General features: G+C 36.9%; 1 protein-coding gene across 1 annotated transcript in view; it reads right to left on the reverse strand.

Moving 5' to 3' along the window:
• ITGA8 (integrin subunit alpha 8) overlaps nucleotides 1-12,673 on the reverse strand; it is a 117,203-nt gene that overhangs the window by 89,706 nt on the left and 14,824 nt on the right. The window contains 9 exon segments of the mRNA XM_031066830.1: nucleotides 1,252-1,304; nucleotides 1,422-1,478; nucleotides 2,438-2,481; nucleotides 3,911-3,955; nucleotides 5,069-5,194; nucleotides 6,132-6,177; nucleotides 7,461-7,522; nucleotides 8,951-9,074; nucleotides 11,608-11,708. Of these exon segments, the coding sequence (XP_030922690.1) occupies nucleotides 1,252-1,304; nucleotides 1,422-1,478; nucleotides 2,438-2,481; nucleotides 3,911-3,955; nucleotides 5,069-5,194; nucleotides 6,132-6,177; nucleotides 7,461-7,522; nucleotides 8,951-9,074; nucleotides 11,608-11,708 (658 nt within the window).

Raw genomic sequence — 12,673 nt, forward strand, 5'->3', positions numbered from 1 at the left:
TGAGAAGTTAAATAAGTACCCCGAAAGTCTAATGAGTGTCTATTACACCTTAGATGAATGTTCCTTCAACCTTTCACATTTGTAATACATCAGTAGGACTAAATAATTTCTGATTCTGTATATCAGAAAAATCAAAATTTTCAAAAGCTGTGATACTATGACAAAATTTAATCTCAGAAATTTGGTAAGATTCGAGTTCTATGAAGCCACCATGGAAACTGCCAAAGCTTCTGCTCTGTTGCTGTTGATTTTTTTTTGTAACTGCAATAACATTTACCACCTTGTTACTTTTCTCTTCTCTTGTAAAACTCAATCTTTAAAGGGTCACTAGTCACTCATGAGAAGCAATGACTTAACCCAGAAAAATTATTTCATGCACTATGTTTAAGCACTTAATGAGAAATAATCACAAGGAAAACATATGATGTAGACACATCTGAGGCATTTTGCAATAAGCAATAGTACACTACATCTCTAAATATTATCCTGGCTCATCTTTGTGCAGACTTCCAAGCCTCTGAGTTTCAGGGATCTTTATCTCCTTGCTAGATAGCTACTATAAATATTCTCTTACTTCAGTCCTCTTCTTCTGAAATATTTAATCAGACTTTACATGACTTGAAAGCTAACAAGGGTTTTGTTCAACAGAGCCTGAAACCCCCAAGCATCTTAGGGATAATGATCCCTAAGTATCATGATCCTGGGAACAGAGCATTGTTATCCCTCTGACACACACAATGCCTGCTGTAACAACTATGGGGCACAGACTATGGTGGTCCTCAGGATGATAAAAATGGATGGCCAACCTCATTCAGGTGCTGGAATGAGGAAAGACTAGCTGATGACATTAGAAGGCTTTTAAAATTGAGAAGTGAAGCTATAGATGGGAAAATTTTCCTGTATGTGAGAATGGGAGAATGAACTTCTGACTTTCACCTATCTCTTCCCTGCGGTGCTATTTATTCACTGTTCTTTTACCTGGATCTGTTTCCTAGAACTCTGGACACTCCTCTGACACACTGCTTTGAATAAACATCCAGGAAGATAAACTCACCCAAACTAGGCCTGCAAATACTCATGCCACCGTGGCTGCACAAAGATAAGTCTATGTGGGAAATTAAAATCAGTGAAGCAGAGAAGCCAAGAGAAGCATTTTGAGGCATAAAGCACCTGAAAACCTAAATTTATTAATAAATATCAATCATTGCTTCTATTAACATTCAGTGGAGCTGAATATATTTTGTAACCTACCCATCACTGTTAACATCAGATACTGCAACTGTGTACCCAAAATAGGACGCCATCTGAAAATAAAAGACACATAGGATTTCATATTTGATATAAAATTTAAGGTTTTTTTAATGATAATCCTCTTTGATGCATTACAGATACAATATTTCATCACAGTTGCTTGACATTACCTGCTCACCAGTGAAGTTCTGGATAAAGGTCAAGTCAGAGGAATTAATAATTGACACCTGGCAACAGAAGAATAAAGAAAGTTTCAGGCACACATGGAGATGCTACAGCATGACATCACTGCAAAAGAATTTAACACACTAAAAGATGGTCCAAGAAAAAAAACAGTGCTTTTTCTGTCTCACCACATCTATCCTGTATGATCTTGAACAAACTGCTAAGATTTCATGACCCTCAGCCTCCCCATGAAAAAAATAGGGGAAAGTATTTCTCTTCCTTGTTGGACACTGAACAGCAAATCACAGACTATCAACAAATCAGTGACTAGGCATGAAAACATGAACTTAAAATATAAAGAAGTATACACAGATACATAAATACATATACACACCTTTTTCCTAAAAATTCTACAAAGAAGTCCCAGAGACACCAGGAATTTGGGGAACACAAAACTAGAGAATGTGTCTGTGGCTGTGATCTATTTTCTCAGCCAGGTTACTTACGGAACTTTTTGCCTACAAGTTAACAGCTATATTCACAAATGTATATTGTTCTCTCCCTTCACTTCTAACTGCATATCATGACTCTTTGCATCTGGATTTCAGTGTATACACTTACAGCACTGAAAGTAAACAATGGGTATGAATAATCTGAACTTGCACTCCTCTGCACTGTGGACACAGCACTGCACAAATATATGCTACCCTATGGATGAGCTTAGGTCTGATAACACTCAGTGGGTAGGGATACTAGTCAGACTCAGAGCACGTCATTGTAATTGTGGCTGCCTAGTGAAAACAGACTTCAGAAGGTACTAAGTGCTTACCATCCCAAACCCAAACCAGTAAAGGCATTCCAACCCAGCCAGATAAGCCTGAGGGTGAAAGTCAGTGGCAGTTTTCCCTGATTTCAAAGTTTTGTATGAAGGAGACAGAAAATATAATGTAGCATTTAACCTTACAAATAGCTTAATTGCCTTCTTACTATGAAAAACATAAAATGAAGGTCCAGTACGTACATAGCCAAAGTTCTGTGCTCCCCTTGGGACTCCAGCAACCAGCTCTGAAAGGATAAATGATCAACAATGAACTGGTTTTGCAATCTGAGCTGTACATGAAAGATGTATCCCACACCACTTAAAACTTCCTTGATACGTATTTCAAATCCCTTAGGATTTTGATTTGTGATCTGCATCTGAAAGACCTGTAAATCACTTCAAGCCATTATTTCATAGGACTACAGCATTCATTCAGTTCATTTACTTGCACAAAACATTACACTCTGACTTTTGACCCATCCACGGATCTCTTTCTGTTTAGCATTGCTTAGCATAGCACAGTATAATAAAGTTCTTGGTAGAATTCAGCTTGCTACCTGACAGTTGTGTACTGATGAAACAAGAATTAGTTATGGCATCACATACAGCACAGAAGCTAAACAGAATTGTCCTTACAAATGCTTCTTTTCTTTTTGCCTACCAACAGTCTGTCTCATCCATTATTTCACTTGATGCCATGTAAGTGCTTGACAAATTCTGCACAGTCTATCCAAAAGCATTACAAGGAAATTTTTGTGAGTGGCATTGGAAGGATCCACTGAATAAGAACATTAAACATTAGACCTAGCTCCCTTCTAGGAGTAATTTTGCTCAATGGCGAAATCATAAACAACTAGTAGAAAAAAATGAGTAAAAAAAAGAAGGAAGAAGGAAAGTCCCAGCCTGCAGTCTTGTGATCTAAACCTTGCCTCATTAGGATATCCATATCAGAAGACAACAGCAGGAAGTTCAGATAACAGAGCACCTCAGCCACCTGCTTGTACTGACCTGGCCTTCCTCTGTTCCTCACTGGGATCATACACTCCCCTCTGACTGAATGTGTTTGCTCAAGGGGAAGGGGAATGAAAGCCTGAACATGACACAGGATGAATTTCGAGTCAGCCAACTATGCAATATTTTTGTGCCAGTCATTCACATGAAATACTGATTCAAAAATCATCCATTATAGAACTCTGAGTACACATTAAAAAAGCAGCCAAAAATGTAGCCTTCCATTACTGGGGTACCTCTTTTAACATATTATAGTGCTTGGCTCAAAACTGTGTGGTTTGTATTTAGTTTTTGAATCCTTCATAATGCAGGACAGGCAACTTTAACTGCAGAGGGGGTTAAGCAGCAGCAGTTCTGGAGCACTGGGTTTACTTGTGGAAATGTACTATGTCCCTACTGGCTTTGTGAGTCTGGACTACAGAGCTGTTCAGCCACTCAAGAGAGCTACCCCTTATGGAATTCAAATTTTTGTGTTACTTTAATTCTGTTATGTTATACTGTCTCAGGAAAGAGTTGTTTCTGAGAATACTGAGTACAGAGAGCTTAAGTCTCACCAGCATTACAAAAGTATAATAGGTATGTTCCTGTGCAGAGACCCAAAACAAGGAATTTAGTCTAAAGTGCATGGCCATATGGTTTCCATTCAAGTACACAGGTGCTTACCTTGTTCAGAATCCCCAGTAAACTCCCCAGCAGCCACTGAGTATCCTGTTTAAAGATAAATTTAAAAAAACAACCCAACTTGATAAGCCAATTTCTTTCAAAAAATACGCAATGACCATCAGATTTGTCTGTTCAATGGATCTGCTGAATGCAAGTTTTCTAACATTAGTATACTAAAACTGTGTGGAAAAAAGGAAAATTGTTTATCACACTACTATGACTAAATTAATGGTAGGTTTGAATGTATAAGAAATTGATCCCTCTTCTCCAAAAATGAGCTTTAAATCAATAATACTTAGGAATTCATCTGAAAAAACCACCAGGTACTATGGTGTTTTGCCTTAATAGCTATTGGCACAATTCAGGTCTTCATCATTGTATTGTAATGTGTGAGTGTCCTGGCTGAGCTTTATATGGAAAAAAGCTCTTGGAGCTTTAGTAATCCTATGAGATAGCAACTACTGTCACAGTAAAGAAAGACTTCTGGATTGTATCAGGGACTTTAATTTCATATGCATGGGAAACAGTGCAAGGACACACCTTCAAATTCCACTGAATCTCTTCTATAACCTGTGTGAAGGAAAACCTGTCTTACATGTAGAAACATGTCAGTGTCCAGAAATTCTTAGAGATCAGTACTAATAAGTAGATAAGGAGGCTTTTTTCTATTCATTACATAAAATCTTCAAATTGACTTTTGTTATTGCTTACTTCAATTGTATCTTTTAAATATCACTGCAAATAAATTGGGTATTTGTGTAGTACTGCACAAAATACCACAGAACTGAATTTGAATTTATCTAATAAAAATTGAAATTGTCTTTAATTACATTAATTTCAATCCATCATCTTGCAATGAAAAAATACATTAATCGGAAGATTTTGTATTTCTGCTTAACTATTTAACATCAAATAATAAGAAACCTAACAAGCCATTCAAGAATTCAACCTTCAAACCCTGTTGCTGTGCATCATTTTAAGAATGTTAGTAAACTCTCTGAAGTAACCAGCAAACTACTGATTTGCTGATGTGCTTAAGGCAAAACATGTTCAAATCCTCTCACAACTGGGACAATAGTAATGTAGGGCTTGTTTTCATACTTATGTAAGACTTGCCCTTTTAGAAAACACTGCTAACTCATAGAGAACTCAGCTTACCCATGTAATTGTCATCATATGAGGGTGGTGCCACTCCTGTTTGCTTCTCTCGTGCCAGTTTCCTCAGAATATCCTTGAAGGAATAATTTGCAATGATGTCCGCAACACTTGCAGTGATTACCTGACCTGGATTCAAACAGCTTCATAAATGAAAGGGACCTAAAAGAGGGCCAGATTCTAGAAAACAGGGCTAGCAGAACACCAGAACAGAGCAGAAAGGACACTAGTACCACCCAATGATAGATAATTTCTCTCAAGCTTTCTCCATTATCACCCTGGAAGTCTCAAGAGTACACATAGATCATTAAAACAAGGCACTGAATCTCCATTGAACCACTACAAAAACATCTTCAGACACATTTCAATCTACCAATTCAAACTAAAGTCACTGCACTGTACAAATGGAGCAGACCAATGAAAGCAATTTCTCAATGGAGAATTCAAAGCTATGAATTCCCTACAATCACAGTCAATTAGATCTTAAAAAAAAATGCAAAAACACACATCACAGTGGGCAAGCTGGTAGGCAGAGGCAGGGAATCAGCAAAATCATATATATAAGAACAGGTTAAAAGAAAAATAACCTCTTAATTCTCTACTGAAACAACCTCAGGGTTTATCTACATAAGAAACTGCATCTTGGAACCTACAGTGATGCCTCAAATAAACTTAAAATCCACATCGATAGCTATGAAAGGTGGTGTTCAAAAATGAAGTAACAAACATTTTTAAAATAGTATATTTGTTCTACAAATATCAGCAATTTTTAAACCTGCAGTATTGCTAGGGAAAAATTCAACTCATTAATTAAATTACAAATACACTAAAATACCAACATAAAAATAGTTATTTGCATTTGTTTAACTTCCTATACAAACCACATCCTGGATTTTCATGGCTTATTTTTAGGCTCAGTTTCTTGTTAAGCAATTCTTTTGATTTACATTTGTTGAAAATAAGATCAGAGACCGGTTACCTTAAACCAAAAAACCAGTGGAAATCTAGAACAACAATACTTTCTCCTTCACTTCTTAGATGCAGTTAACCAGCCAGATGAACATACCTTGCCAATAAAAACTACCGGGCCCGCCTACTATCAGGTCTCCATTCTACAAAAAGCAGAATTAAATAAAATTACACAACAAAAGAACACAGCAAAATTAAGCATGCATGGGAAAAAATCAATTTAAATGACCAAAACAATATCAGAATCATGATAAAGGAGAATAGCCATGCTCAAGGAAAAGGATGTAGGTGAATGGATATGCAGGAAAATCCACAGTTAAAAAAAAGTCAAAATCACCCTATGCATCTGCACTGGAATGAAAGCCATTTATTTTACTATTAATATAACATTTCAAAAATTGCTGCTTAACTGTAACAAAACAAAGTTAACAGAAAAGAGGGTGCTCAAATTCAATGAAACTACAGTAATGTTTTAGAGAGAATTATACAATGCAGTTGCAGAACGCTCAGAAGAGTGGCAATTGTCAGGTCAAAGTTACCTGAAGCCCTGGTGCTGTAAATAATGGCCCAGATCACAACAATCACACAAAGTTTATCTTTTCTCCCACAACATTGTTACTGGACCCCCTTGGCAATTAAGAAAATCTAGTACTTTCCCTCAGGTACTTTCGTCGCCACATGAGCATGGTTTTACTCAATGACTAGTCTGCCACCAAAAGCATCCTTTGGTTATTTTTGTGGATGTGACAGCCAGAAAACTAGATAAGTTTTCCCAAAATTGGCCTGGGAGACTTTAGAGAGCTGGACATAAACAATGACAGCTTATTATTAAAAACAACCTGCAGGTGTTGTTTTCCTACTGTCTGTTTATTTGTTATTCTCAAAGATTGTTTATGAAAGGGCATTTTGTTAATTAGCCAATCAGGTGAAATGTATTAACTAAATGACCAATCAGTCCACCTGCATTGGAACAGTGTCTAAAAAGGAGCAGTCCAAAATAAATGGGTGCTATATGTCACTCAGCCTTCTGATGGCTTTGTGTCATTTCTCACTAAACAGTGACATATTTTAACTTTTTAAAACTAGTTGGTGCCTGCCCCACTCCTTCCTGAAAGTCAAGTAAAGCATTTTGAGTGAAATAGACTGAGATAGACGCATATAGAAGTTTTTGCCTAATTATCTGTTAAGATAGACTGAGACAAAGTGGAATGCTGCAGAGATAAGCAGGTGCTGATTGAGTATTTCTTTTATTAATGAAACAAGAATGTTTGAAGCTTGAAAAGGAGGAAAGAACTTGCAACAACTTCACAAAAGTTTCCATATCCAAGAGCATGGAGATAACCTCATGATCACTGAGACAGCACTAGAACCCTGCAGATATATCATAATGACATTTGGTCAAAATACTTCAGAAGCAGAATCTCACCTTGTAAAAATCTAAGCTGAAACCTGCTTGACAAAAGCCTTGTCCTTCAGGATCTGCATTGCCTGCAATTATGAAGGTAGAAGCATTTTATTGATTTTAGTGCATGTGGAAGATAACACAGATACTCCTGGAGCTGTAACACTATGAAATGTAATATTGCCAAAATATGTGAAAATATGTATTCTTTTTCAGAAGAGGCAGAGCAAATCAAGACCCTACAAGACCCTGATCACGCAGTCCCTTGTGAACATTTTGAAAAATAGGACCTGCTACTTGGGACTTTCTCCTCTCACTGCCAAGAAAGGACCCTTGAAACAACCATCAAGGATTCAGTTTTAATTTAGCTGGAGATAAAAAAGTAAAAAACTCAACAAGATTGTAGGATGCTCATCACAGTCTGATCTGTCATAAATACGAAAATAAGTGTTTACTAAGGTGTTCTCAAAAAACCTTGACACAGTGTAAGGGTCAGGATGTGTACATGGAAAAACAACTTTCCTGCTTCTGACTACTTCCATTTCTATTTCCAAATCCTTAGAGAATTGTACAAAGTGTGTTGCCCTGCATCTTATGGCAATTCTATGTGTGCCAGAAGACTGCAGGATTGTGAAACTGAGAGTAGGACGGGCCACTTGAACTCTCTCTTCAGACAACATAAGCCTTTCCTGAAGGCCCAGTGAGACATCAGTAAGTACATAAACCAGATCTTAAGGAAACCATTTCTTACAGATTCAGCTTTTTTCTGTGCCTGTCCATGCAGAGACAAGGATTAGCCTTTAAAAGGAAGACACAACAGAACTCTGCTTAAAGCCCTACTACAATAGGCATAGAATGCTGAACAAGAGGAATGACTAATAATAACTTTATTTTCTGCAGACTTCGAGGGTGGCTGAATCTGGTTCAAAATATGCATGTGGTTTATCCCTATTCCCCAAGAAGCAAGGGCCAGAGACAGCTACCACATGCTCAGAACAGCACAGAAAAGAGTGTGGAACAGCAGTGTTAATGTGCATGGCTTTCTTCCATGCTGAAAGCTCTTCACAAATGAGCTCTTGTGGATGATATTGGCATAAGCATGATACAGGCTTGTGTGTTTCTGTGCAGGGCCTGATCTTCAAATCATGACCTTGTGATGAGACATTTATACTCAGCGTAAGTATGAATAATTGGTTTAATATGCTGTCTGGTTCTTATCTAGATCTGTTTGCTATGTTTTAAAGCCACAAAAATTGAACCAATTATAGCTCATTACTAGAACTGCACACACTTAATTTACTTAGTTTCTCCTCTTTCAATCAATTATACAATAAAGCATCCAACTGTAGGCATACAGTTTAATGTTAATTTTTCCTTACACCCTCATTCAATGCAATAACACCATCCAGTAACCTTCATTCAGTCAAGACTCAATGGTGTGAAGATTGAAAGAATCAACACACTCAGTGCAAAATCAATTCCTTCAACACAGGACTGCTCATATTAATACTTACTGTTGCGACAAGGTGAATATTCAGCATAGGCACTGAAGTTCTGAATTGCTACATAGCAGGTGCCAACAGGGTCCTTCTCAGGGCTGTCTTTAAGGGTTCTCCAATGATACAAAGGAGCACAAGCCTATAAAAACAGAAACACAAATCAGAAGACACACATACTTTCACACACTCTTGCATCTGGCCAATGTAGTTTTTAATAGGCTGTGTACAAGGATTCTCTCTCGTGTTGTATCATTCACATAGCAATGATGACAGAAGAAAATGCAGGATCACTGCTTCATATAATTTCATTATAAATTGAAAAGCATACTGATGGTTCATTTATAGCCCTTGGCCGGTGAAATCTGTCAGGGACTACAAGTCACATTTAAACCACATTACAACTACTCTCTCGTTCTGCATCACAAGTAATATGTTTGCTCTATTACTGCTCATTGCACAGGAGCTGATCCCATAATTTAAGATGCATATCATATATATGCGGCTGAAGGCAATCCCAGGTCTGTCCTGGCATGTTCTAAGATAACTGGTGTAGCAGTAGAACTGACTCCACTTAGCAGGAGATTTGTCAGGTTGTTGCCATATTGTTGATCACAATCATCAGAGTGTCTGCCTGGTAACAACCCCTTATATCTCCCTGGTTCAAATCTTCATAGACAGGATACAGTTACAAGGCATTCAACAGGCTGAGTGAATAGTTTTGTGCTAAGGAAGCTTTGGCTAGATTTTTAATCTTCCATGTTACAGCAGGGGTGTTACAAACATGACAAAGATAAAAAAAGATACACAACTTGTGTAGAGAGAAGCATTATCTTTTCTGAAGGTAATCCAGATAATTAGAAAAATGGAAACATTAAGCTCTCAGGTCTGCAAGTCATTCCTCACAGTTTCCTGTGCCCTGAAACTTTTCATTGCCTGGGAGCATGAAGACACTACCTCTTCCTGCAACCTTGCTTCTTCTTAGGATGCAAATAAATCCTTCACTTGTGTCCTGTCTTGTCCTGCTCTTTCAATTACAAAGCTGTCTACCTCTGGCAAGGTAGTGCTGCTGTTTACAATACTGTAGTAGCCTTCATTCAGCAATCAGTACTAGCTGTATGAACCACAGTGCTACTCAGAGCTTACCATCAGCCAGAGCTTCTGCAGCAATGGCTTAGGAGCAGGGACACTTCACACACCCCTGCCCAGGAAACCTTGCATGTTGAAACAGAGAGCACAACCAGAGTGCAGCAAAGAGGAGTATGTGTCCTGTGGGGGTGAGTTTAAGTACAGCTGACATCAAGCCAAATGGATTGAAACAAGAACAATATAATCATAAATGCTGACTTAATGCAGTCTACTATTAAATCTGTAGCTTAAAAAACAAGTTCCTGACAGTTTGATGACATTTTCTCTTAGCCTACAAAGCTTAACAGAAAAAGCTTTCCAGCTTTGCTGTCCAATTTTTTTGCTTGAAAAGTGTTGACTATACGTCAGTTTCAGATTCTGAGAAGAGCTACCCCAAATAAATGAAGTTGGGTCAGTACAGACACAGGACATTTGTTGGAGATGGGTTTTTCTAATCACTTGATTAAGATTTCACAAATGGTGGCAAAGAAGTATTTTATTTCAATTTGTGAATTTTTAGTAGAGTACAGAAAATGAAAAATGGTCATCTATTTCTATATTTTTTTATGTTTACTTAGCTCTATAACAGAATGGGGTGATGTTTTACTCACTACCAGTTTCATTTCAAAATCCTTCTGTAGGTTAACTACAAGGTATTCAATATAAGGGAAAGCATTTCCTTTCAATACTTCCTCCCTTATGACTACTTTTTAGTAGTAATTGGAAGTTTTAATCAAATCCCAAGGTAAATTTTTGTTTGGTCATTGCAAAAACTAGTAAAACTAATGACCAAACCAATTATTCTTATCACAATTACTTCAGTGCTGTTTTCAATGTAAACCTTAATGCAATTGGAAATATAAAATGTCTGTGCATAAGCAGCATCACCAGCACTTTACTAGGCAATAAAAATACCCGCCCACTGCTAGGCCCCTATCAATACAGGTGAAACATTCAGTGAAACTGGAGAGCAGATACTGCATTTTGATAGCCATCTTGATTTGGAGCTTTTTTTATCAACTGTTTTTACACAGCTTTTTTTTGCAGCTGCATCACCATCACTATGATATAGCTCTTCAAAACAATGTAAATGTGACAAAAGAGATAAGTGTTTTCCTAACTGAACATTAACAGAGGTTCTTGGCTTTCAAAACATTTCATGACATTCAAATACATGCAATTTCACTACATTCTGTATTTAACATTCCAGATTTATCTTCATAATACCAAACACTTTATAGCAGACAGCTATCAGTTTCTGTGCATCTCTGAAATATGTCCCTTATCTGTTAAAAAAATATCATTCACTTCCACAGCAATATGACATTCTGCTGTTTTCATATGGCAGCAGGATCATCTTCACTTGATCAGTTCAACCTGATTTTATAAGTTGCTTTTGTTTTTTGAATTATATACATCCTCTGTTTTATAATTCATGCATAATCAGAAAGTTATTCCTTAATGTACACATAGAAAGCTATTAAACATATACATTTGAGAAAAAATAAACATTATTTCCAAATTAATATCAAATGCATAAGACTTACCACAACTTTCTCTTTATGAGCTTTGACTGTTGCCCCAAACCACTGATTTGTCTTAAATTCAATAGGTTCCCTGGTGCCATTGACTTTAATTTTCCTGTTGTCTGACAAAGAAAGAAGCACTATGTTGACACCTTATTTTTAACACAAGTGGACAGATCAACAGATATATTACATTGCATCCACTCGTCATAGCCCAACCCATTCAATAGGAAATTGACTTTTTATTATCATTTAACCTTTTCATTGGTCAGCCAAAACCAGCTCAAATTCACGCATGAAAATTCAAAATAATAACACTTAAACTTTAGAAAAGAATACACAGAACTGAAATAAGAAATGCTGTGTTTCCCCCTGGAAAAAAAAAAAGTTTACTTGAAATTTGTGATGAAGAATGAACAAGAATCTACAAAAATGGGTGAAAAGCCCTAAAAAGTTTTCTCAGATGTGGTAGAAACTTTCCATGTAAAAAGCATGTTCCATAATTAGATTTTGTCAAACAAATGACATTTCGCAGCATGCTTATTCAAAGACCAACACTACAGATAGCAAAGGACTTAGTTTTTAACAGAATTACATGTGTACACACTGTCACAAGAGACAGCTTCCTAATGTTGCTTTATATACACTCTTGCAGATGTCAGCATAAGAGAAGCCATCTGGGCAAAGATTCAGGCCAATTATAATGCATTTCAGGTTTTAATAAAAAGCAGACATCCCTTCCCTTCACCCTCGGTTCTCTGAAGTAAACTGATTTCCCATATGTTCATGAGCTGTGCTCTTCCCTTACCAGTCATTCCTAATGAACTTTTCAATTTATACATAAGAAGGGCATTACTCCTACCCCCTTGTATCTGCATTCCCTTATGTTTGTTTCTGGTTCGTGTCAGGAGGGATTTCAGAAGAATCAATCCTTTTTAGTCACTCGAAGTCTAAGTGAAAATAAAACCACATAAAGTATACCTTGGAATGTTAAAAAAAATAGTGTCAGATCATATTCTAAGGATTTACGTACTTTTTAAATAACTGAGAAAAAATACAGCCAACATTTTAAAAAGTCAACACTCCT

This window comes from Geospiza fortis, unplaced genomic scaffold (assembly GCF_000277835.1).
Source record: "Geospiza fortis unplaced genomic scaffold, GeoFor_1.0 scaffold138, whole genome shotgun sequence".
In the NCBI taxonomy this organism is placed as follows: Eukaryota; Metazoa; Chordata; class Aves; order Passeriformes; family Thraupidae; genus Geospiza; species Geospiza fortis.